At 40.0% G+C, this 25,707-nt stretch overlaps 2 protein-coding genes across 4 annotated transcripts in view; both read left to right on the top strand.

Moving 5' to 3' along the window:
* The window catches only part of LOC131688869 (thymidylate synthase), an 888,839-nt gene that overhangs the window by 590,693 nt on the left and 272,439 nt on the right, over positions 1 to 25,707 (top strand). The gene's annotated exons all lie outside the window — the stretch shown is intronic.
* LOC131689330 (putative nuclease HARBI1) lies at positions 11,841 to 13,674 on the top strand. Its single transcript, XM_058974386.1, has 3 exons — positions 11,841 to 12,261; positions 12,335 to 12,826; positions 12,900 to 13,674. The coding sequence occupies exons 2-3, from the start codon at positions 12,344 to 12,346 to the stop codon at positions 13,167 to 13,169; spliced, it is 753 nt and encodes a 250-aa protein (XP_058830369.1). The 5' UTR covers positions 11,841 to 12,261; positions 12,335 to 12,343; the 3' UTR covers positions 13,170 to 13,674.

Raw genomic sequence — 25,707 nt, forward strand, 5'->3', positions numbered from 1 at the left:
ACATCATACAAAGACAAAATTAAATTGAGGAAAGCATAAAGAATTGATCAGAAGTATTAGATAAAAAAGCAGTGTCTGTCGAAAAAAGCAATTTAAAATGGCAGAAGATATAAAGCCAGAAAATGGGAATTTTTTTTATTAACAAGTCAAGAAGGCTGTCGTACAAAATATGGGATATAATAATTTTTTTTAAAAGGTCAAATACAAGTATAAAATTGAATACATGGAAAAAAGTGCAATCAGAAGGAAGGTTGCAAAACAGTGATAATAAAATCGAATACAAGAGATGGTCAGAATCTGAGAAACCTGAACCAAACTAAGGGAAAAAAACGGAAGGGCCAGAGTCAAAGGACCTGAGCCGATCACAATGTTACAAAAAGGATTAAAACATGAATACACATAATGAAATGCAGATGAATAGTAATGGCGAATAAAACGCCCAGATGGGAAATATTTTATGAAAAGGGCAAACATGCCAAAACAAGAAAGTTATCAACAGGTTGCAGTAGAGACAGACACTGCAGAAGAATTTCATTTTAAAATTTCACAAGAATCGCAAATCAGCCAAAGGGCGTTATATTTTTTTCTATCTTTCTAAATGTTAATAGGAGAATTTCGATTTGGTTTCACAAGTTGCGCATCAGTCCACCTTGGCAATTGTAATTTTCAGGTACTCTCTAGGATGGATGAAGTTGATTATGGTAAGTAAGATTTCAGTATACTTTTCTTTCATAACCGCATGGTTACAAATACCATGTATCTTTTCGGGAATTTAAGTCTTTATTTACAGGTACCCTCCTGGGTCAACTGGATAGGGGGAGATGTCGAAGCAACATACACAATAGCCACAATAGACAGGAAGGAAGACAATTAAGTATTCCCACAAAAAAAAAATACTTACCTCGCTTCGACAAATGTTGTCGGAACACCATTTTTGAAAAAAAATTAAAGAAAAAAATATTTTATTATGAAAAAAAAAATTATTATAAAAAAATAAAACACAATTAAAAAAAAGACACAACTCGAGGAACACACAAAAAAATATATTATCCATCTCGAGCCTAAAACAATATTACAAAAAAAACCGAGCACAACAGGCAAAAGAACTCGAAATTATTAAAACGAGCAAAGTAGCAAAAGATCTCGAACAAAAAACAAAAAAAACACATTTGGGGAAAAAGAAGGAATTGGGGGAAACATACTAACCACTAACACTCTTTTTCTTTTGCAAAGAATCACCGACAAAAAAAAATTAGAAGATTAGGAAGATTGCCAATCGAGTCGGTTTTCATTTTAAAATAAACTATAAACAAAAGTAATTTCACATTGACAAATTTTAAAGATTAAAGCAAATGATTGAAAACAAACATAAATTGAAATAATTAAATAGATATAGTAAATTACAGGTTGAGAATGAAGATAACACAAAAAAAAAATTTAGTTTGTTCATATTTTTAATACAATAATAATCTATAGCAGTCAAATTATCAAAACCGTACAACAAATAAGCAAATAACGTATATTGACAAAAATAATAATAACTATTAAACATAGGAGATTTTGTATAAAGTGGAAGCAGAAGTCCAGAGAAGTGTGTGCCCTGTGGAGAAGGTAGCCACGAGCACTACCCACCGCGTTCGACAAGGAGTGATTAAGGTAGCTTTGTTAGACTACCCAACGCGTTCGATAAGGATGGAACCAGTCGAAGGTGGTGACGGGAACGATTGAGGGGCGCCACAGAAGACAACAAGAACAAGAAACGGAAAGCCAAACCGGCATGGAATGAGTATACGCTACTGGAAGTAAGAAGAAGACGTAGGGAGTGAAGTCGGTACAGCCAATACCCGGTTCACTCCAAAACACGAGCAAAAAGGTCACAGCCGGGACATCACAACCCGACTACGGTCATATAATTAACTACAAACCCAAGTAGCAATTGCAACTCGTTGAAAGTTTCAAATGTTGCACAACTGCTACGCAATATTTTTTATTGTTGGATATATTTGAAAAGAATTTCCACGGGTTTTTAAACTGATTGTGCAACTATGTAACTATAAAGCTGGCCAATAGTGTTAAGTATGCAAACATCAATAACAGTTGTGAAACTAATCAGAAACTTAGCACTTGCACAAACAGTCTAACAAGTTGCAAATAACTCTTTGTTTGCCATTCCACCCTAAAACAGAACTGTCCAACTACCCAGCGCTCGATAAATGGCACAGCTATTGTTTTCAGTATTTTGTTGCAATTAGGAACATGTTGCACAACATACAAACAAAGTGCGCTTTTTCAATAACATAGTTGTTACCAAGAGAGTTACAAATACTATACAGTAACAAAGTGTGCTACTTGGGAAGTACTTCGGTCGGAACATTACACTCTGACCGATGATACAAGTACAAGAAGTATGCCGCACAGTCGACACACTACAACTCGACTGATGCTTGGCCCACACATATATATTGCCCCAGTCGGAACTACCATAACGTCCGACTGCGGTGAATTACCGAACGAAGACACGACTGGAGAAAATCAAAAGCCCAGTCAGCCGCTCCAATAATGAGGCACTATACACAGTCAGAAACACCAAACTCTGACTGGTGCGAATATAAACGAAACATGAAGACAGTACACCACTAGGAGGGTGCAGGACCAGAGGAGGTGCCCCGAGATCAAAGTCCCGAAAACCATTATCGACCCGAGAGGAAGCAGTCAGGCAGCACACTGGTGAAAACACCGGTATAAGCATTGGACGAGCCGCGAGAAGGACAGCAGGGGTGCACACTAGGACCATCGTAAAGTTAGGATGTTAAGAAAATGTCAAATAATGATAGAAAATTGTAAATATTTGGTTTTGACAAAAGTAGTAACAAATATGATTTTTGTAATGGCAATCTTAGGAGTTAGGACACAAAAGACTTTTTGACATAAATTTTTCTAATGACCCGCGCAATCGTCTTGATGATGCGTCTCTTCGAGGCAACATCAAGCTCAGTAAGTAAGGGGGCATGCAGCGCCCATAGTTTTTGGCCAGCATCAACCCTGGAAAATTTCTCCAAGTGGTGCACCATGGAAGCTAATTTCCTGGGTTACATCACCAGCTACAGCCTTAAGCTAAGCTGATATTTTGATGCACTCGCGCTTTCCAAGCCATATGCTTACGGAAAACGAATACACACTTTGTTTAATTAAACACAGTTGGTTGCTGCTAGCAACAGACGGCGACGCTTTTGTAGAAAGTAAAGGCTTCCGAGTATGAGTCATAGTGAACTACTGATTCATCCACCGGGGTCTTTACTCTCGCGAGCGTGGAAAGAATGTTTTGTTTAGGTCTGAGACTCTCTCAGAGAGAAGTCTACACAGACGAAATGATAAAAGTCTTTTGCGTCAGATTGGAAGAGGTCAGTCGTATAAGTCAGTTAGAGTTAGCACGCGAAAACCGGGGTGCGTCGTGCAGTCTTGAGAAAAGTTAGTCGATAGTTGAGAACCACCTGACCGGGTTCGGCGGCTGAGAAAATTCAGTCAGAAGTCTATTCCTATCAAAAAATTAGTGATTAAAATTAAGCGGAAAATTCGACCGTATGTGAACATGTATGTATGTGCCTGAAGGTGTATCGCAAAACAAATAAAGGTAGTGCAACTTAGTGCCTTTTCTGTGCGATATTTGTGCAAAAGAAAACGAAATAGCTTACGTTTGACCGAGTCCGGTAAGGCAAATCTGTAAGAAAAATCCACCCTGCTCCCGTCATACAAAACCAGTGGCCACCGGCGGCTACACGTGTCATTTCACCCGTATTCAAAATAGTCATATTGAAGTTGTCGCAAAGCTCATGGAGTAGGGTAGATCGATTATCGTCATGAAGGCAACCCCATACCGTACCGTGGGAGTTGAAGTCACCTAAAACTAGCCTCGGTGCGGGGAGGAGTTCCGCAATATCGCAAAGCCATCGGTGGCTAACTGAGGCTCTAGGGGGATGTAGGTGGAAGCAATGCAAAGGTCTTTGTCTTTAATTCTGGTTTGGCAAGCGACAACTTCAATGCCTGGTGTCGAGGGGAGGTCGATCCGATTGAAAGAATAGCAACTTTTGGTCCCCAAAAGTACTCCTCCGTAAGAGTCTTCTCGATCCAAGCGAATAATATTAAAATCGTGAAAGTGTAGGGTTATTTCTGAAGTGAGCCATGTCTCGCATAGGGAAAATGCATCGCATTTCAAATTATTTAGTAAGATTTTAAACGAATCGATTTTCGGGATAATGCTTCTGCAATTCCACTGTAGAACAGTGATTAAATCCTTGACCTCGTTCGATGAATTAGCCATCGAAGGATACAATCGCTGAAAGAAGGGGCCATTTCGCAGTGAACTGCATCAAAAATGTTTTTACTGCGGGGAGAAAGCTTATCAAGATACTTTTAAGGGGGTCAGAAATGTTTAACGCTGTAAGAATACGGTCCACAATGTCAGAGAAATTTATTAAGCCAGCACTGTTTTCTTTCTCTGGCTGAGATATGGGAACACTTGGGGTTTTTGATGTTCCTGGAAGTGCTGGGAACTCCTTTTCTGAGCTCAGGTTACTGAGACCGGGAGCGACTTGCTTCGGTTTTGCACCAGTACTTCCTTGAGTAGTTATTTTAGGGGGACCATGAAGAGACACCTTCTGGCCTTTACGACGAAGCTTGGAAGAGGAAATGTTCTTCCTTTTTCTACTACTTCTAGGCACAGCAGAAGATGTTCCCTCTTGGGGTTCATCACAGTCGCCTTCGTTAGTAGACAAGTTGGTAAAGATGTTCGTAGAGACAGGTGGCGTAGCTATCTTAAGCATTTCTGCAAAAGATCGCTTAGAGCGTCCCTGAAGGGAACGCTTAAGATTTTCCTCGCGCTGTTTGTACGCGGGACATGAAGGGAGATCATGTGGGTTTCCCCCACAGTAGAGACACTTTTCGACATCTCTACCACAGGAATCATCCGCATGATTCCCACCGCATTTCCCACAGCGGGCTTTATTGCTACAATGGGAGGCTGTGTGTCCCAATTGTTTGCAATTAGTACAGTTCATGACCCGCCGCACAAAGAGGCGAACAGGTAGACGAACCTTGTCAAAGAGGAGGTAATTGGGCAAGGCAGATCCGGCGAAGGTCACCCGATAAGAGGCTGAGTTGACGTATATTTTTTGCCGTCAGCTGCGACTGATGCTGAATGCAAACGTTTGCATTCCAGTATCTTCACTGGCTTAAGCATGGGGTCTTTGAAACAGCCAGTCCCATATTTTAGCAGGTCCTCACAATTCAGACTCGAATCGGAAACGACCCCACTGACTTCAACCCTGCTAGCTGGAATATACATCCTGTACTCCTTCGTAAAGGGCTCGTAGCCAGCAATATCGTTTGCCTGAGTTGAACTGTTAACCACCACCCGAAGCTTATCAGGGCGAATTTTCGATATTTCTGTCACGGCCGAATACAGATCCGTCAGAACTCGAGAAATCTGCAACAGATTCAAACACTTTTTTTTCTTTGGTCCGAAAGAAGATCACAAATGGCCCGGTGGCCGAGCTCTGATATACCTTGAGCCGGGGAGCCGATTTTATTTCGACGTCCATCTCACCTTGCGATGAACCGCCGTCAGGGGAAGTCATTTTTGCACGGGCCTATTGCCCAGTGCACGTTATTAAGACAACCAAGAAGGGGAAACGAAAACTAATACTTAGCTTGTGTAGATAACGGTATCCAGATGGATTACTAGAAGAACACTGTTTCACTTGTCACCGACCGGCTAACAGTACTCAGAAACAGAAACACAAAAGAAGGGAAAAAATACTGAAACCTCAACTAGGCGTAGAGTGTGCAAATAACCTTGAACGCGGATTAACACTATTTGTCGCTATAGAGTGTACGGACCGATGACAAAAGACTTCTATCTCGACTGAGTGCTCCATAACGAATGACTATGTGATTATGTTTAATTGTAGTGTAAAATCATTGTAATCAACTGTGAAAAATTTGAAAAGATGATGGGTTTTTACGCCCATTTGAGGATTGCTTCTGAAGTATATCCTGAAATGGGCTTTTCCCATTCTAGAAACATTTCATGTAGACCAACACAGGTCAGATGAAAAATAAGAATAAATAAATAAATAAATAAATAAATAAATAAATAAATAAATAAATAAATAAATATATGTTATACATACTCCATATTTTAATACATTATTGAACATATTTTTGACAAAATGACCCAAACATCAAATCATTCTGTTAAGTATAATAGAAGTTATTAACGTTCAAAATCTAACGCGTCTTCCGCTTCCGATATTTTGAAACGGGACCCCTATATTGAAAGCTTAAATGTATTATACATTAAAACAATGTTAAAATATAGTTATTTATAGTTAATTTATTATAGAAAAATAAAAAAAGATTAATTTTTAAGAACGATGAATTCGGACAGATCATCACTCATGTCGTCCCTCATTTCAATTATATCTGCTAGTTGTTCAGTTGCAGCACTATTTTGCCTTTCGACTGAAGCGGTACCAGGCTGCGACCATTCCGCAATTGGCGTCATAGTTGATGGGGTTGAACATTCTGTCTGATCCAATAAATCCAAGAGTGTTTGATTCAACTTTCGTTGAATAAAACCGGCGGTCGGCTCTGGCAACTTTCTCAGTTCTGCCGCAATGAAGTTTCCGAACGCCTGATAGCAATCATCATCTTTTAGTTTATTTAGCGCCTGCCTCATGCCATCCAACGCAATGGCCCGACATGCATCGGCTCTTTTTTCAGCCTCTTCTGCTTCAATATCTCGTAGATCCTTTCCTCTTGCCTTCTTGTGTGGTGGTGGGGCTGTTTTGGGTGTCGTCTCTTCATCATAAGTGGAATCCAGTTCCTGGAAAGCAAAGTAGCGCAAAATCAGTTCTTACAATTATAAAAGGAGATTCTATAGATTATGTAGTATTACAACTTTGATCAAGTACTACTTACCAAATTGGACTTTGATGCACGAGTTTGTCGTTCTTCGGCTGTCGCGATGAACTTCATGTGATCGTAAAACTTTCACGAAATATTTATTTGAGATGGTGACTGGTCAGACTTAGTTTTGTTTATTTTGCTGTGGTAATTCCTGAACTGGATCCGAAGATTTGTCCACTTTGCGTTTACCTCGGATGAACTGTATTTCCCATCATACAAATCCTGTGCAATTTGACTCCAGACTGCCTCACGCTTTTTTCGGTTTTTGTATTCCGGATCCCCGGCATTCCAGAGCAGCTGCATAGATTCAACGGCACCGATAAGTGATACAACATTTTCTTGAGTCCGTTCGCCTACCACCTTCTTCCTTTGGATTTTTTTCCGTTGCGAAGATTCTACTGCTTCATCACCGGAGATGTCCAACAAGCTTTCGTTCTCCTTGCTCTTTGACTTTAGGTATGATTTGAATGTCGAAGAGCAGTTTCATTTATATGCTATGTTTTGTTGTTATGCGAGTGGGCGGAGCTTAGTTTTAATGATTTCCTTTAACGGCTTCTTTCTGCTGTCTGTTGATTGGTCGAGTGTATAAGGAGCTCAAGAGTGTTCATTCACAATTCGGATGTCAAAGAGGAAAGAGTAGCAGCAAGCAGTGGCAGTACATATTCTTCCACTCGTTTTGCTCAACGTGGATTCGGACCACAAGATGGAAACAACAAAAAGTAGGTAGCATCCAATGAATAAATGAATGAGTGGGCCCTCCATTCTTTGGGCTCACAATTACAGCGAACCCCCTGTCGTTCTTTATAGATTATCATCTTTTATCCTATAACAAGAATGCATCAAGGATTTCGAAATCCTTGTGTTGGTGGAAATGCAGTTTGGATCTCTTATTTATTCACAAGTATCGATAGCGTTTCCTTTTGAACACCACCCATGTTGTTTTCAAACTTCAACGTGTTTCCTGATTTCTAAACTAAAAACCCCTTGAATCCATCTAGTACTGATGAAACATTCCTAATATAAATATTTCAATAAATTTAATTTTAATAAATAATTAATTTTAATAATTTGTGGACGTTTTCTTAAAAAAATAAACAAATATGAAATAATGAAAAAAATCTAGAATTAAAAATAACAAATTTAAAAATTTCAACATTGGAAAATTACAATAAAAATTTAAAAAAAAACTGCGAGAACCTTTGCGTACCCTTGATACTTTTCACTCCTCAATTTCGGTATTTAATTGGCTCTAGTTTTAACAATAGTCAACCGATTTCAACCAAACCGCTTACAAACGATCGGGAATCTATACAAGGTTGTTGGCTGTAGGGGAGCCCGGGGCTAGTTGGCGGAATCTCCTTTTCTCTGTTTCTATTAGTCATAAAGCGCTATCTCCCCTTGTAATATGAAACGCTTTATCCAATGCGTTTTTGTTCCAAAACATTTTGTTTTATAGAAGCGGTGGGCGATATCGTGTTTTTGAGCATACTTTGTAAAATTTCTTAATTTCAAACAATTTTTTACTTCGATTATGGAGGTTTTAACCATATGATCATTCGCCTCTTTCTGGGTTGGAAAAATTTCTAACCCTATGTGCGGGGTTGGGAATCGAACCCAGGCGATCTGCGTACAAGGCAATCGATTTACCAAGTACGCTATACCCGCCCCTTTTAACCATTTTGTGTTATTTAAGGTGGTTTTCAATATATTCCCCGAATGATTATATTTTTCGATAGTGCGTGGTAAGAGCTTTCAGTATCCGTATAGATATTACACATACATAAGTAATTTTGTAAATCCTGTTTTATAAAATGTGCTGTTAGGGTTGTTTCCGGGAATCAATTCCTGGAAGTCTCACGGAATCGGTTCCTGGATGCTTCTGAAAAGCGCCAGGAGTAGTCCATTAGAATTCAATTTGCATCGTTGTGTACTTTTCATAAAAGTTTGTAATTTTTGATATGCCTTTGGGTATGGATTGCGCATTTCACATTTACTAGGACCCCCAGAACCGGTGTCAGGATACTCGGGTATGGCCAATACGATCCAAAAATGACTTCAAATGGTTCGTATATAAGTTATAATCATGCACGTGCTATAGTAATACCAGACTTAAAGCCAGATGTTGAAAAAGCAATGAAAATAGTATAAATGACCCCCGAACAGATCTGGAACCGATTATATGATCTGACCAACAGCCTAAGAAACTTGAATGATCTTTCGATCATTTGCAAGAAGTATGGTTGGAATCGGCTGACAATTGTTAAAATTAAAGCCAAATAAGCACATAAATTGATAAGTGAAAAGTATCACGGGGACGCAAAGGTTAAATTGAAAAATAAAAATTAGGAAATTGAACTGAAATATTAAAAATAAATTAAATACCTAATATTAATCTTAAAAATTAGGGAATTTCAAACTCAAAAGTATTAAAAAATGTTCTTACTATGTTTTAATTGCCGCAAGGTTCTACTGTATCGATTTTGTTGGCTATTTTCGGCAAATTTGAGACTAAGAGAAACGAAAGCAATGAAATTGAAAGACGGATAGGTATTCTAGAGCGAATCAGTTATAAACTTAGAACGGAAAACTAGAACTAGGCAGGCTCATATGGGCATGATCGAAAGGAAATGTGAAGAATTTTTTGCCTTCTGCAGAGTAGGAGTTGGGCGTTTCACCCAAGTCTACCGCATGGTCTATGGTAGAACATAACTCATCATCATGTTTTACCGCCGACTCATCATCATGTTTACCGCCGATGCCGGCGTCGGCGGTAAAACATGATGATGAGTTATGTTCTACCATAGACCATGCGGTAGACTTGGTTGAAACGCCCAACTCCTACTCTGCAGAAGGCAAAAAATTCTTCACATTTCCTTTCGATCATGCCCATATGAGCCTGCCTAGTTCTAGTTTTCCGTTCTAAGTTTATAACTGATTCGCTATAGAATACCTATCCGTCTTTCAATTTCATTGCTTTCGTTTCTCTTAGTCTCAAATTTGCCGAAAATAGCCAACAAAATCGATACAGTAAAAAATGTGCTGCACAGATTTCCACATTTTTCTGTTACATTGCACAGACTAGCACAGTTTTCTCAGTTTTTAACCTAGTGCAAAAACTAAAAAACGGTTGCTACTTTTTGTTTTGAGACCAACTTGTACGTTTTCCATACAGATTTTTACATAGGCTGCGCAGTGCGCACAGATTTTAAAAAATATTACCTGATATGAACTATGTATGAAAGGCTCTAATATAAAGGTACGCAAAGAGTTTGCAGAGAGTGAAGCCAAAAAAAGTCGAGAGCAAAGAGTGCAGAAAGTGAAGCCGAAAAAACTCTACCTATCGAGAATTCAACTACGCTGCAGAGGTATCAGAGATGGATTCCAATTTCGCTCGATAGCTAGGCTTTTTGCCTTTCTCATATAGAAAGGTTATGCAATCACTCTGAAAAACGTCAACCTAACCCCGGCCCGGAGGGCCGAGTGTCATATCCCATTCGATTCAGTTCGTCGAGATCGGAAATAGTCTGTATGTGTGTGTATGTATGTATGTGTATGTGTGTGTATGTGTGTGTATGTGTGTGTATGTGTGTGTGTATGTATGTGCGTATGTGTCAAATAATGTCACTCATTTTTCTCAGAGATGGCTGGACCGATTTGCCCAAACTTAGTCTCAAATGAAAGGTGCAATCTTCCCATCGGCTGCTATTGAATTTTGGATCGATCGGAATTCTGGTTCCGGAATTACGGGTTTCAGAGTGCGGCCACACAGAAATTTCTCATATAAACTGTAGGAAAAATTAAAAATAGAATTTTTATTTTTGATGCTAAATGTGTTCAAGGTGCATGAAACGTCGAGATTTGATGCAAACTCGAAAAAAATTTGACGACGATTCACTTTTTTGGATTTTGGCACATTTTTGCCTTTTGCCTTTCTCATATAGAAAGGTTATGCAATCACTCTGAAAAACGTCAACCTAATCCCGGCCCGGAGGGCCGAGTGTCATATCCCATTCGATTCAGTTCGTCGAGATCGGAAAAAGTCTGTATGTGTGTGTATGTATGTATGTGTGTGTATGTGTGTGTATTTGTGTGTGTATGTATGTGCGTATGTGTCAAATAATGTCACTCATTTTTCTCAGGGATGGCTGGACCGATTTGCCCAAACTTAGTCTTAAATGAAAGGTGCAACCTTCCCATCGGCTGCTATTGAATTTTGGATCGATCGGAATTCTGGTTCCGGAATTACGGGTTTCAGAGTGCGGCCACACAGAAATTTCTCATATAAACTATAGGAAAAATTAAAAATAGAATTTTTATTTTTGATGCTAAATGTGTTCAAGGTGCATGAAACGTCGAGATTTGATGCAAACTCGAAAAAAATTTGACGAGGATTCACTTTTTTGGATTTTGGCACATTTTTGCCTTTCTCATATAGAAAGGTTATGCAATCACTCTGAAAAACGTCAACCTAATCCCGGGCCGGAGGACCAATTTTTTTTTTCGACTCGCATAAGGTTTCTGGATTTTAACAGGGGCGTAGTTGATGGTTTACGGAGAGGGGTTACACCCCCCCCCCCTCTACTGTTCACTCCCCTCCTTTAAAAATCTCCTTAAATCACCCCTCAGACCACCACCCCATCCAGCCCTCATACTCCTACCTTTCAACCCCATCATCTTCAAACCACCACTATATCACAAAGCATACCAATTTAAGCTGGGGAGTCGTTCGTTCATGGGACTTTCGCCCTCCTCACATATCCACCCCCGCATGACAAAATGAGTTAGCAAGCAGATAACATTGATCTAATGCTGATTAGGCTAATGGAATATGAAGTTTTTTTTTTGTTTCAAGTGTTTCACCGTCGACACGTAGTTCATGGCTGACATGCCATTGTGTATAAGTGCAAAGTGTACTAAGAATGTAATGGACATTTCCACAATTATGTTGAACATAAAAAGCCTCCGTGCCATAGTTTAGAGAAATGAGAAAGGCACAATTGCACCGCTAGGTGGATTAAAACAGGTTTTTACTTCACTCTTCTCTATAGATTTTTCTACGGCTCATGTACGTACACGGCACATGAAACAAACACTACATCACTAGCTGGTGGAAAATAATAAACAAAGACGGCAAAATCAAATGGGATTGTTTTCAACCAGGAAGCTGCAGAAGTGTTCGTGAGACCGGGCGACAAGAACTCAATAGACTGTGGTCTACCTATCGATCAAAATTACAATCCAGCTTAGCTACAGAGGGATCATAGACGGATTCCAATTGTGGTCGATACTCGATAGGTAGACTTGTTTTGATTTCCGTCTTTGCGTAAATGTTCTCTATAAACTGTGCTATGTATCATTCACGATTCAGACGCAGACAATGGCTACAAATCAATCTCAGGCAGCTGCTGTAGTTTTGCTGGGCGCTTCGTTCTTGGTATTGGATGAAGACAAGAACCGCTTTCACGAAGAGCGTCGTCGGCGTCGTCGTCCTATCCATCGGCGTAGTGTTTGGGTGCACGAGTGGATTAAAGATAGAGAGACGGAAGGGTGTTATCATAAACTTATGCGACAATTACGAGGCAACAACACACAACTATACAAAACCTTTGTCCGTATGTCGGCGGAAGATTTCGACCATCTTTTGGAGTTAACAGCGCCCTTGATTAGAAAATCCGATACACAAATGTGGAAAGTCTTCCCAACTGGAGAAAGATTGGCCCTGACGATGAGATATCTTGCCACCGGCGAAAGTTTTACATCATTACAATATTTGTTCCGGATACCACAAACAACGATTTCGCGCATCATTCCAGAAGTATGTGAAGCAATATTCTCAGTGCTAAAAAGCACCTACATGCCGGTAAATATCCTTATTTAAAATTTTCCAAAGAAAACCACCGTTTATGAATATATATTTCAAATTTGTATTCTAGGTTCCATCAACAGAAGCAGAATGGAATAATATCGAAAGACGATTCAACGAAAACTGGATTTTTCCCAATGCTATTGGCGTAGTTGATGGCATGCATGTGGTAATTGTAGCTCCTTCAGATGCTGGTAGTATTTTCTACAATTACAAGGGTACACATAGCATCGTACTAATGGGGATAGCAGACGCCGACTACAAGTTCATCTACGTTGATGTAGGACGCAATGGTAGAATATCCGATGGTGGCGTTTACAAAATGTGTAATTTTGCCTAAGCATTACGAAATGGAAAATTGAATGTCCCCCAGCCAAAACCATTGCCTAATCGCAATACCGCTGTACCGTACGTGTTAGTAGCCGACGATGCCTTTGCGATGACTCCTGGTTTATTAAAACCTTATGTCGGCTCTAACTTAACAGGAGTGCAACGGGTATTCAACTATCGATTATCACAAGCACGACGAATAATCGAAAACATGTTTGGAATATTGTCAGCTCGTTTCCGGGTACTCCGACACGCCATTAACTTGGATGCTGATAAAGTAAGAAATGTTATGCTCGCTTGCTGCGCTTTGCATAATTTTTTAATTAATCGTAACAGTAACGCGTATGCTCCTTCAGGAACATTCGACCGTTACGATGAAGAAAGTGGTGTTATACCTGGTGATTGGCGACAACAACCACAGGAATCTAGCTCTTTTTTCCCTATTCAAAGAGAATCGGGCTATATCTGCGATAACGCTAAACGAATCCGCGAAGAATTCGCAGATTATTTTGTGAATGAAGGAGATCTCACTTGGCAATACACGTTAATTTAGGAATTTAGGATAATTTTGTTTTCACCTTTTTCTAATATTTTTTGAATAAATTATCGAATTTAATACTGTGTTTGTTTTTTAATATCAAATATATGCTTTTTTCCTTAATCCTTGGGCTGGTATTTTCGAGGGGGGCATATTGATTCGCTTGGTGGACAATTGACTTGACAGTGGGTGCAATAGAGGTGACCAAAAATAAAAGTGGCAAGAATAAAACATTCCTCGTAAAATCAGGTTCAAACCAGAGCTTGGAAATAGAATTCTCTCGAAAGGATCGGATTTGATCGGTGAAAGGAGTGGTTATTTCCAGGAATGTGTATGATAATTTCTTATGGAGCGAAGTTAAGAAGTTAATGCTTTTCTTCAATTTACTATTTACCAAGAGAATGAGATCCCCCTAGTAATATTCTTTAAACGTCGACACAAATATTTTCTTTGGGCAGTGATTTACAAATCTTTGAACAAAACATACATACACAATGACGAACGGCATTATTGTGACTGTAATATTCAATGCATATATACAAAACTGTAGCATATTTATACATATTCAGCCAAAGAGTATCAATACTACTTTTTGCTCTGAAATAATAAATTAACAAGTTTTGGAATGGTTAACAATCAAAGAAGGTAATTTATGTATTATCCCCAAAAATAAGTTAGAAAATGTTCCTATAAATATTACTATATTAACCAATCACAATGGCTTGATTTAGGCTAGGCCTTTGAAAAAATATTAGAAGAAAACCATTATCGCGCTGCTAGGCGGATTTTTTATGGAAAATGTGCTTAACACCAATTATTTAGGCTTCGCTTCAATTAAAAATGCAAAATAATATATAGAACGGCAGAAAATAGTTTTGTCCAGCTTTTTTGGCCTAGTTACCCCATAGTGCGCTGGTCAACCACCCCAGCCTAGCTTTTATGTACCAGTTCTGTAAACAGGCGACCGTTACGAAAAAGTTGCCCTGAGCCAGCCACAGGAAACTTATCTACACCAATCCTGGGACGGGGGCTCGACGATCAAAAAACTAACGTCAAATTCAGCCAGGGGATCATACATAAATTACGTAATGATTTTAGCTCCGGGGGGGTTGTTAACGAGAAATTGTGATATATGGAGGAGGGGAGTAAGCTGGAACGTTACGTAACATGTTTTACTGAAGATAAAATACTCTTCAAAGAATTTGCTACGTAATAGGGTAGGGGATAGAGAAATAGAGGGGATTGGGCAATATTAGCGTTTTATTTTCCTATTTAAAGGTTTTGTTGATCACGACTCATCTTTCTAGGAAAATGCCTCAAATAAATCGAAAAAGTACAAACTATTTGAATTAAATTGTTTGATACATGCTGAAATGTAAGCAAATGCCATTTCTTTTGAATCCTTTCCGATAGTTCACCAAGAATCAGCTGCTCTTAAAAAGCAAACAGCAGTTGAGTATACTGCCAGTCTTGCATTATTGTCTTGCATTATTGGGTATTATTGTCGAATGTATCTAGCTGAATTCTACATCCTGATCGGACCGTAGCCTGTGTTGATTATTGTTATTTTATCATAAAGTACTGAATGAGCTCTTGGAAGTCGAGATGATGAAGAGTCTGTCGATAGCGATTTCATCGAATCCATCAAACGAAACCTGCGTCTGGCGCTGTATATTTACGCTACTAATGTTGGTGCGCAAATACTACCCAATAAACGCGTACACTATACCCCAGTTAAGCTCAGCCGGAAACGAACCGGAATTCTGGCTGGTTCCAGTTCGTATTCCGGCTCCAGTGACACAACCGATTCTAGTTAGAATCGCTTGTGTCGCTGGAGCCCGTGTACTAACTGGAACCAGCCAGAATTCCAGTTCATTTCCGGCTGAACTTTACTGGGTTTCACCACTTGCCAAAAACATGCCCCGGACAAATTGCTCAAGTTGCCGGGTGTTGTGCTTGGTAGCTTTAACAATTAGATAATACTTTCATGAAAATATTTAAGAGATGGCGCTGCTTCAGTTGTGGCTAACGTGAATTAAAATGTATGGGAAAGATATTAAAACTTGGGTTTTTGGGGAAACTATAATATTGTAGTTGTAAAATGGATACACATTTGATGCAGAAAAAATATGGGAAGGTTTGTAAAAGTTTATTTAGATACTTACATGAAAATTTTCAAATAATATCTAAAATAACTGTTTGCGCCCGTACGTTTTACACATTGGTATTCACCAAGAAAAGTTGAAACTCTTTCTCTCACAACTCTCTGTTTCACTAGTTTTGACAGCAGATTCCCTACTCATCACAATCGGAATGATTTCTTTTAGAATTCAAGCGCAAATGCAACAACTGATTCAAAAACCGATTCATTCAGGATTGGTGTTAAGCACATTTTCGAATTCAGGTTGTTGCCTTCGGTTGGAACTCCATCATAAATCAGCCCATATTCGAAGACTTCATATCAATAAGACTGGCAACTCTGTCCAGAATCTGGAGACAGTAACAGCAACGCCACTTGCGGGTAAAGGTGGTACTACCCATAGTAATGCACACACACATATACACTTTTACATTAAGCTTCCTACCTTCATACGATAGAGGTGCTGCAACCTCTGTCGCCTCTTGTTTGTATGGGGGAGGGAAAGAGTAATCAGTCTTCTTAATATGTAGTCTTCGCCATATTGCAAATCTCAGCCCGAATGTAATCTACTGGGATGAGGATATTTTATGGAACGGACATCTATGTTTCATCATAAAGAAGCTCTAGTTTCATGTATATTGCCGCAAGATGTTTAAAATATGGAAAATCGCACCCTATCATATATTTAACGTAAGCAGAAACGACATAAACTACTCAACAGGGTGGCCAGACCTACCGATTTATCGGTAGTCCTACCGATTTTGGTCTTCCCTACCGATTCACAGACGACCAAGGCAAAACTACCGATATTTTGTTATTCCTACCGAAAACTACCGATTTTTATTGATTTTGAACACATCCTACTCAACATTCATTTTTGGGTTGGATTTAATCTGTTGTCAGTATTTTACAATTCTATGTCAATACAACGTTTTTGGGACAACAACCCGGCCTATCGATAACTACCGATAAACTTTTAGTGATCCTACCGATATTAAGGAATTCTATCTGTCCACCCTGCTACTTAATTTGGGAACGAGAAAGTTATTTTAGCTTCGGCAAATCGCCTCTCCCTCGTCCTTCTCCAGATCCTTCAAAACCACTGTCGAACCATTTGTGTTTGTTGCTCATGCGGTACACCACGCTTTGCTGGTGCTTGAATATTTGGCTGCAGATTTGACACGAGTCCATCTTTTTCTTCACGACGGGCTTAGAAGCCTTGCATTTGGCCACATATGTGTTATACTTTTTACTGCAATCGCGACAATCGAAGTTTACCGGTGGCATGTACCTTCTCGTGTAGCCGGAAACTTTTCGCCGATCGGTAGACCTTGCTACATACTCGACATTTTGTGCTCGGGCTGTACGTCGACTTGGCGTCCTATACCATTATCTGGTTGTGTTGGGTTCGCAGGTGCACCGTTAGATTGTAGGATTGAGTGAACCCTCAGTTGCAATATTCGCACACGTACGGAGTTTTCTCGGGTGTGCAACCTGACGTGTGTAAGTAGGGGTTTGCCCATTACTCGGGTTCTTGTTTGCCCGGCGTACCCTACTTACATTTGGCGCACAGCGCAAAACACACTGAAAAAAATATTATCCTATTTTGGAAAATATTTTTTTCTTCCGGAGTTTGGGGTGCTTCTACTAAAATTGAGGATTTTCGTAGAACAGTGGTGATGTTTCTTCCGCAATATTGTTCCGCGGTCGTATTATTTATTTATTTACATTTTTGGTATTATTTTTTGATTTTTGCATTTTCCCTTTTTTGTCCGAATTTGTGGATTGCGTTATTTGTGTTTGGTCTGCCGGACGAGTAGTTTGAAGGTTGTTGTCATTTATTCGGTTGCGGTGGCCAATTGCCTTGAATTCTCAATCCGATTTGAGACATTTTTGGAGCAGCTTGATTTCCTGAAATTTTAAGGGAATCGTTAGTGGGCGAAAAATTGAAATTAATACTATGTCAGTACTTACATGCTTTGTGTCTTGGTGATTTCTTCCAATATAGCGCAAGTTATGATGGCATTGGAGAAATTCAACTAAGCGTGTGTGTTCATGCGCGTCGATCATTTGCATTTCGATGAGCTGGATTTTGAGTTGCTATCTCGAAGCATTTTTATCTCTCCTGATTCGGATCTTTTGGGTGTCCAGCGGCAACGGCGTCTTCGGGGAATTTTGTCGCATGAGCGGTCGTCTCGGAGGGAATTGGTTCGCAATTTCCGGGGTGACGTGGGTGAAGAAAAGGAGATCTGCCTTGGTAAATTACTAACAATCAAGGAAGATCTCCAGTACCGGTGCCCAAACAAGGAGATTTACCGAACACGGTTGCTTCATTTGGGGTCTAGGCTCCAGGTTATCCGAAATTATGCGGCAGGGGAGGTCAACCAGGAAATTTCGGGGTTGCTGGAGGAAGTTCTAGCAGTTTATGCTACTCATTTTAATGATGAACAGGCAGCACTTCCTCCCGACAACCAAGAAGGGGAGGATGGAGAAATTTTAGAAGATTTGCTGAGTACTGACGTACCTGCAATTCCACAGGGATCCAATCCTTCCGATAACCAAGGATCTCTTTCTAAACAGCTCGTAGGGGACGACCTGTTGCGTGTCTTGTGCGAGATGAGGAACGAGATTCGACAATTGCGACAGCAATCCGACGATAATAGAGCCCTAGCGTGCTTTTTCAAAAGCTACTGAAACGCTAATGGGTGGGATTGCTTCACTGACAACCATTTCGTCAGTTTTAAGAAAGACGGTTCAAGAAGTTGTCTCACTTCGTGAATCCGTCAGTGAACTTCGGGCACTAGTACATCAGAAGGAAAGTGCTCCCGAGATGGATCTGCACACCGATATGGAAGATTTGCGTTTGATGGACGTACCCGATTCATTTGATGCACCAGAGATTCCTCGCCCAACACTGGCGCCCAGTCCCGATCAATTTGTGTTGAAGCGAGGATTCTCGGGTCAACAAAATCTATGTCCATCACTTCCTATCGAGAAACCGAAACAGAATACTGGATTCACAGCCCCGTACCAAACTCAGAACCAGCCTCACGTTCCTGAATGGACCGAACAGCGGACGGGACCATCCTATCCGAACTTTTCAATATCTACCAACGCGGGAAACGGATCGGCAGCCCCAAGGAATTACTCGCGAAACCCGCAACGCGTCGCTGATTGGAAAATTCGGACGTATGCTGGAACTGATGAAGGAACGGGACTAAATGAATTCTTGGACACCGTAGCGAGTTACGAGAAAGTAGTTGCTTACTTTTCGCACAAACTGACCACTCCCCAAAGGAACTATCATGCAACTGAGAAGGAAGGTCTGGCGGCGATAATGGCGGTTGAACACTTCCGAGGTTACTTGGAAGGTTATCACTGGTCACTGATTCGTCAGCGATTGCATGGATACTGAAGAGTAAATGGAAAACCAGTTGACGTTTGAGTCGTTGGAGTTTAGAATTACAACTCTACGACATGTCTATTGAGCACCGGAAAGGCAAGGACAATGTCGTTCCTGATGCGTTATCCCGGGCCGTAGCAGCCGTTTCAGCTTTGTCCACCTCAGACTGGTACTGTTCCATGAAGTCAAAAGTTATCCAAAATCCTGACGACTATGCCGACTTCAAAGTAGAAAATGATCAACTTTTCAAGTATGTCAACTCGAAAGTTGTTCCGTGCGACTCGCGGTTCAGTTGGAAACTCGTCCCAGCACCCGAGTTCCGTCAAGTTTTGATTCAACGTACCCACGAAAATTTGCTTCACGTGGGATACGATAAAACGATCCACGAAGCGCAGTTGCGACATTACTGGCCTCGTATGGGATCGGAAGTACGAAAGTTTATTCGAGAATGTGGGACGTGCAAGGAAATCAAAGCTCCTTTCGTCCCAGTCCAGCCCGAAATGGGTCAGTCGCGTGCGACTAATGCACCATGGCGAATGGTTTCTGTGGACTACATTGGTCCTCTTCCAAAAAGCAAACGTGGCAATCAACACTTGCTTGTCGTCCTCGACGTCTTCAGCAAGTACGTCATGTTAACCCCCGTTCGCAAAATCGCTAGTACGTCACTCTGTACGATACTGCGCGAACAGTGGTTCAATCGCCATGGTAGCCCGGAAATTCTGCTGAGCGACAATACCTCCACTTTCACCTCGAAGGAGTTCAGTCAATTCATAAAAGAAACCAACGTCAAACATTGGTTGAACTCCCGCTATCATTCGCAGGCTAACCCAGTAAAGCGAACAAATCGCTCGATAAACACCGCAATCCGGGCATATGCTCGAACCGAGCAGCGCAACTGGGATGTCCACATCAGTGATGTGGAGCACATCCTAAATACTACCATTCATTCCTCCACTGGGTTTAGTCCTCATTTCATCATACACGGGTGTGAAATGGCATCTGCCGATGACTTCAGCAGGATTTCCGGTGAGGGTGACCTAGAAACAAGACACCAACAGTTAGACAAAATCCGGGAGATTGTGGTCAAGAATTTGGCAAAGGCTAGCGAGGGCATTCGACATCAGTACAACTTGCGTCATCGAAAGTTCTCCAAACCTTTTGAAACGGGACAAATGGTGTACCGTCGAAACATGAAGTTGACGAATGCACTCAAGTCTTACAATGCTAAACTTGGACCACAATACTTACCGGCAAAAATTATCACCAAAAGGGGTGTATCCTCCTACGAGCTGGAGGATTTTGGAGTTTGGCCAGCAAATCTCCTTAAACCAACATAAAAACTTTTCCGTGCCGTCTGTGGACTGACGGTATGCTTTTATATGGATTACTCACTTGGGAGTTTTCCAAAAGCAGCCGTCAGTTCCCGACGGTAACATCACGGACTTTGGTCCGAATAAAAAAAAAATAAGTTTCTCTGTCCTCTCTATTAAATTCGAGGAAGACCAAAACTGCTGCGGGAAGGTTCTTCAAAACCCTCCCTCCTGCAATTTTTCAGAGCCACACTCGCGCAGTGTGGTAAACAAACATCCACACAACATATATGCTCTGGCACCGGTGACGGTTACGGAGGGGTGGAATTCTCCACTTAAAAACAAGTATACTACACCGTACCGTCGTTTGGTCAACGGATGCATACACAACACTATCTGCCGTATTCGGCAAACCGAAAAATAAAATTCTTTTGCGCCCCACTCACGCAGTGAGGTAACCAAATAATTACACTTAACGTATGCCCCGGGACCTGGCACGGCAGCGGCGGAGTGGAATTTACACACTTTAAAACAGAAAAATTTTACACCGTGCAATTCATGAAGGTCCCGGACGCATAAAAAAAAACATTATTTCCTGCCGTGTTCGGCAACATAATTTTTTTTCCAAAAAACCCTCTTCGTGGGGAATACTTGCACCTACGGGGGCACAAAATTTTATAAATTCTCCTTATTTGGAGCACAATCTCACAATAAACTCACTGATCCCTTCTTCGATAGGGACACAAACACTAGCGCGGCTGATTCCCGGCCGAAACTATCGCGAGAAAACGCGCGAATTGACCGTAAACCGGATAAAAATCGCGAAATACGATGCTAGCGACGATTCCGCGATCCGTATTGTTTTGTTTTGATGATGATTCATTCATCCATTCAGATGGATGATATCATCATCATTTTTGACAATTTCCCCGATGTTCGCACCAAGGCTCTGCATCATGCAGGTGTAGCCCGATTTGGATCAGAGTGGTGTAAGTGGAAGAGCGAATGGGGTAAAACAGTACCGTGTCTTCGATTTCGGGTCGGTAGATACAATTTTATTTCGCATAATTTTGGGTTTGTGGTTAAACCTGGGGTGGTTCGTTTGATTTCAGCGGGAATCATTTTGATCTGTTTAAATTATGCGAAAGACATTCTTTGGTCCCTCTCAAACGTTTCTTTTGCCATGTACGAAGCGTTTTGAGGCGAAAAGGGACGAATATACAAACCTTTTGTCCGGAATGTCTGCGAGTGGGAGAAACGATGACGTGTTAAGCGGTATGGTATGTGTGAATGTATGTGTGCAGAATCGAACAGTGGATGAATGCATGTGTGAATGATAAGACAAAATTGTTTTGGGGTTAATTCGAAGTGCTTATCGGAATGTGAATGATCGAGCAGGCCAGTGATTGAGGATGAATGAATGGGATTGTATGAATGTATTTGGATAGAAACCCCAGCACAAGCGTATAGTACTGGTACCGTTAGGACACGAAAGACATTTCTTGACAGTCGATGAAAAGAACAATATAATGCCGACAACCGTTCCCCTGCAACTTGAAACATTGAAAATTGTCAATGCCCCTTGCAGAATTTTGGGAATTTCGAGTTTTTACCGATCTTGTTTTCAGATTGGATTTAGGGTTCAACCCATAGCCGAATAATGCCAATGACTGACAACCTCTCGCTTCGCGTATGCTGTCAGTATTATCAGACCCAACACAGTCAAACAGTTCACCGATGAGGACATCCGGTCGATTAGATTTTTGTGATGAATATTATTGATAACTTGCAGAAGAAATGATTAGGTGTAGTTAGTTTTTCTTTGTTTATTTATTTATTTATTTATTTATTCATTTCGTTCATTATTATTGTATCGGTGTTAGGTGTTAGTTTAGAAAAAAATTGTTGCCAATTTTTTCCACCCGGTGTGGGCGAGATTGTAACCCGTCAGGGTAACAATTTAGCACTGGGTGGAAATATACCCTTTTTTGCGTATACACTCCGTAGAGTGTATTGTTTACGTAAAATTATGCTCACCGCTGTTCGGTACCGTTCACATTTAGTTGTAAATTTTTGTTCATTTTCGCGTTTGTTAACGGTTTTATTCGTACAGATAGGTTAGATAATTTTTGTGTTATGTTTGTAGATTAGTAACATAGGGCTTAGGTAGGCTACCGCTCTCCTCTTGCAAAAATTCGTATGTACTGGTTATGCTGCTCATCTTTGACAGCTGTGCGACAAGGCGGTTGGCGGTTTGTGATAGCCGAGTGCGGAAGGCGGCCATCGAGTTAGAGAGTGACGGACCACGGCTTCGAACAGACGCCCGATCAGTTTTGTTTTTTTTGGGGACAGTTTCACGCCATCAAATTTTGCTTCATCAAATATTTTACGTTATGACAAACAGTGTACTGGTAGCTTAAGCAATACACATAATAAAAGCCTTCCTGTGCATTTCTGCTTTTGGTATAGCATGATAATAGTGGAATTGAACTATCACAAAGATTCCCTAGTCATTCGTAATGGATCACAAATATACATTACCATCTAAACAGCGTGTCGGTTTTATCCCAACAGCGAACATTATTCCAAAACCCAACAAAAATATAAAATGGTTCAAACCCGTCTTCAATGCACACAGTTGATGATACAAACGGCAGATTTAATGCGTACTCAAAAATGGCGTTTTGAAAAGCTTTAATTTGGTTAAAACCATAACATCTACCAGCAAAATCTAACTTCCGGACGATTAACATTGCTGTCGTTTGTTTTGTTTTTTTTGTGCCATTGACGTACTAATGAAAGTTTAATTTGTCTTCAAATGCTGTACATAATCGTACAAATAATAACCTGTCATAATAAAATGAAAAAAAAAATATTTATGGAGAAAGTCGCAAGGAAACGGTTTTATTCGTAATTCCCCCAAAATTACTAGTCGTAACTCGGGGAACTTATGATTGATGGCACTCAGAAGAAGTTCATGTATGTTCAAGTGACTGTTTGTTGGTACGGTATGGTTCGAAAACGCGCTACGGAGTAAACAAATGGTTGGTGGTAATTGGCCGGTTCGAGCCTATTCCCCTACCTCCCTGTTTTTCCGGTTCTTTTTTTGTCTAATTACGATATGGAAATGTAATGTTCATATCGCGATATTATATTTGAAAGATGCTTTTTGTTAGATATATTTGAACGACACGTTTTACTACATCAGATTCAATGAAAATTTACAGGTTTCTTTCAAATTGTTGTAAAATGACTGATGCAACTAGCAACAAAAGTGGCCTAAATGTTCAGATGTTATCGTCATAAAAAGCCAGATTTGAAGGGCATTAGTTTTGGCTCTTGATTTTTTTTTGCTGCCTGTAAGCGGAATCGATAGTATTAAATAAAATAATAAGGGAAAGTTCCCGGTTATGGCATATCTGTTATTTCTGGCGTGTTGCACGCTTTATTGCATTTTCGACAAAGTTATATTCTAAGCTTTTAGGTTTATGATGGTATTATTATCATTATCGCTGGATGCTCCGTTCAAACATTTTTGGGTTCAATCAAAATACGCTCCCTGTTTCTGGTATTTAATGACAGATATCGCCAAACTTACTCACCTGCAATATACTGCTCATGATCACAAATTTGGGATTATTAATTTTTATGGAAATGATTTCCGATCATGGGCAGTAGAACTTGCTGCAGTTTGGCTGAATTTTCTATTGAATACTCATTAGCTCTTACTATATCTGAAATTTTAAGCAGAATAATATTTTTTCGAAATTGCTTATGGTAAACGAAATTGTAAACTTTTGGTTGGTTAGTGAACATAAACAGTGTAGAGTTTTAAAATGTTATTTTTGTGCTCTATATTAATAGCGTCTAAACCATTGGTTTTGCGGTTAGTTCGGAAAATTTTTGTTATTTCCAAACGCGTTTTTTCGATTCCAAACAAATTCAAATAGAGACTTACTCTATTCAGTAAAGTTGTAGCTAATTCTAATACCAACAAAGGAATTTGATGAGAACGCTTCTAAAGTCATAAAGAGGCTGATCATATTATGTGGATGTCGAGATTCTATATATGAATAAATGTTGGGTTAACCAAATCGGTTATAATATTGTCATGATTTAATCACTGTAGTGTAGTGAGTAGCATAATGTATTGTTTGATTAGAAGCACAAGTTCCAGTTGTCTAGCTCCCACTCCCTCACACCGCCAAAGCTTTAAGTTTTTTTTATGACAAAGTTATGATTTTTTTCAATAATCAAACCGCAAGTCAATATATTAATGTGATGTTATGTAAATTTTTTTGCATTTGCGAAGTACAAATACCTTCAAACTGATCTAATTGACTGACATTGTACTTTGAGTAATTTAATTTTTCAAATTTGTTCAGTATTCATTTTGTTAACTTCTAATTTTATCAGATTGTCATATCACAAAATAATTAGTCTACAGCATCGAAATAGCAGGTCTAGGTCGTATATTAATATCCCAAATAACAATTAGCTTATTAAATAGAATTGGTCAGTAAAAATGATTTTTATGGAAACATCATTTTGTGAGGCAAAAAAAGTCACCTTTCTCCTAACGTTACTAGAGGCAAACACTGATTGTCTACCTTCTGAGATACTGCGCGCCCTTTGTGGAATTCTGCAGAAACGGTTAGAGATAGGATCAAACCGACTAAAAATTTACCCTTTAGGGTAACAAAATTGTGTATTTACCCTAAAAAACTTACATTCAAGATTTTTTTGTTGGTCGTTATTAGGATTCAATCGCCCTCACCTTTATAATTTTAGTGCGCACATAGCATTGCTGTCTCTAATATGTACCGTTCGAACAGTTCTGTCCCGCCCAACGCTCCGTTACCCATACCTTTAACTTGGGTAATGAGCTTATTTTCACCATGTTTCTATTTGCCATCTTTGTTTAACGCATTGGGCGACAATTGGAGCACTAAATTCGAATTTTCGTTGCGCTCAAACACGAGTATTTCATTGTTTTTAGGGCATTTGTGTTATTAGATTGATTCTCGACAACGAAGCAAAGCTCTTCCATCCATCGATTGTAGGCCGAGTAATTAATGAATTAGTGAGGTACCTTCCTTAACCTTCCGGCAGTAGCGCAAGTGCACTGAGTGCACGCTACTCTGAAAATCTAGCGAA

The sequence above is a fragment of the Topomyia yanbarensis genome, chromosome 1, assembly GCF_030247195.1.
Source record: "Topomyia yanbarensis strain Yona2022 chromosome 1, ASM3024719v1, whole genome shotgun sequence".
NCBI lineage: Eukaryota > Metazoa > Arthropoda > Insecta > Diptera > Culicidae > Topomyia > Topomyia yanbarensis.

Excerpts from the sequence above, each read along its gene's own strand:
- LOC131689330 (XM_058974386.1), top strand. The coding sequence starts at position 12,344 with ATGGCTACAAATCAATCTCAGGCAGCTGCTGTAGTTTTGCTGGGCGCT. Across the intron at positions 12,827-12,899 it reads TAAAAAGCACCTACATGCCG|GTTCCATCAACAGAAGCAGA; the intron begins GTAAATATCCTT and ends TTTGTATTCTAG.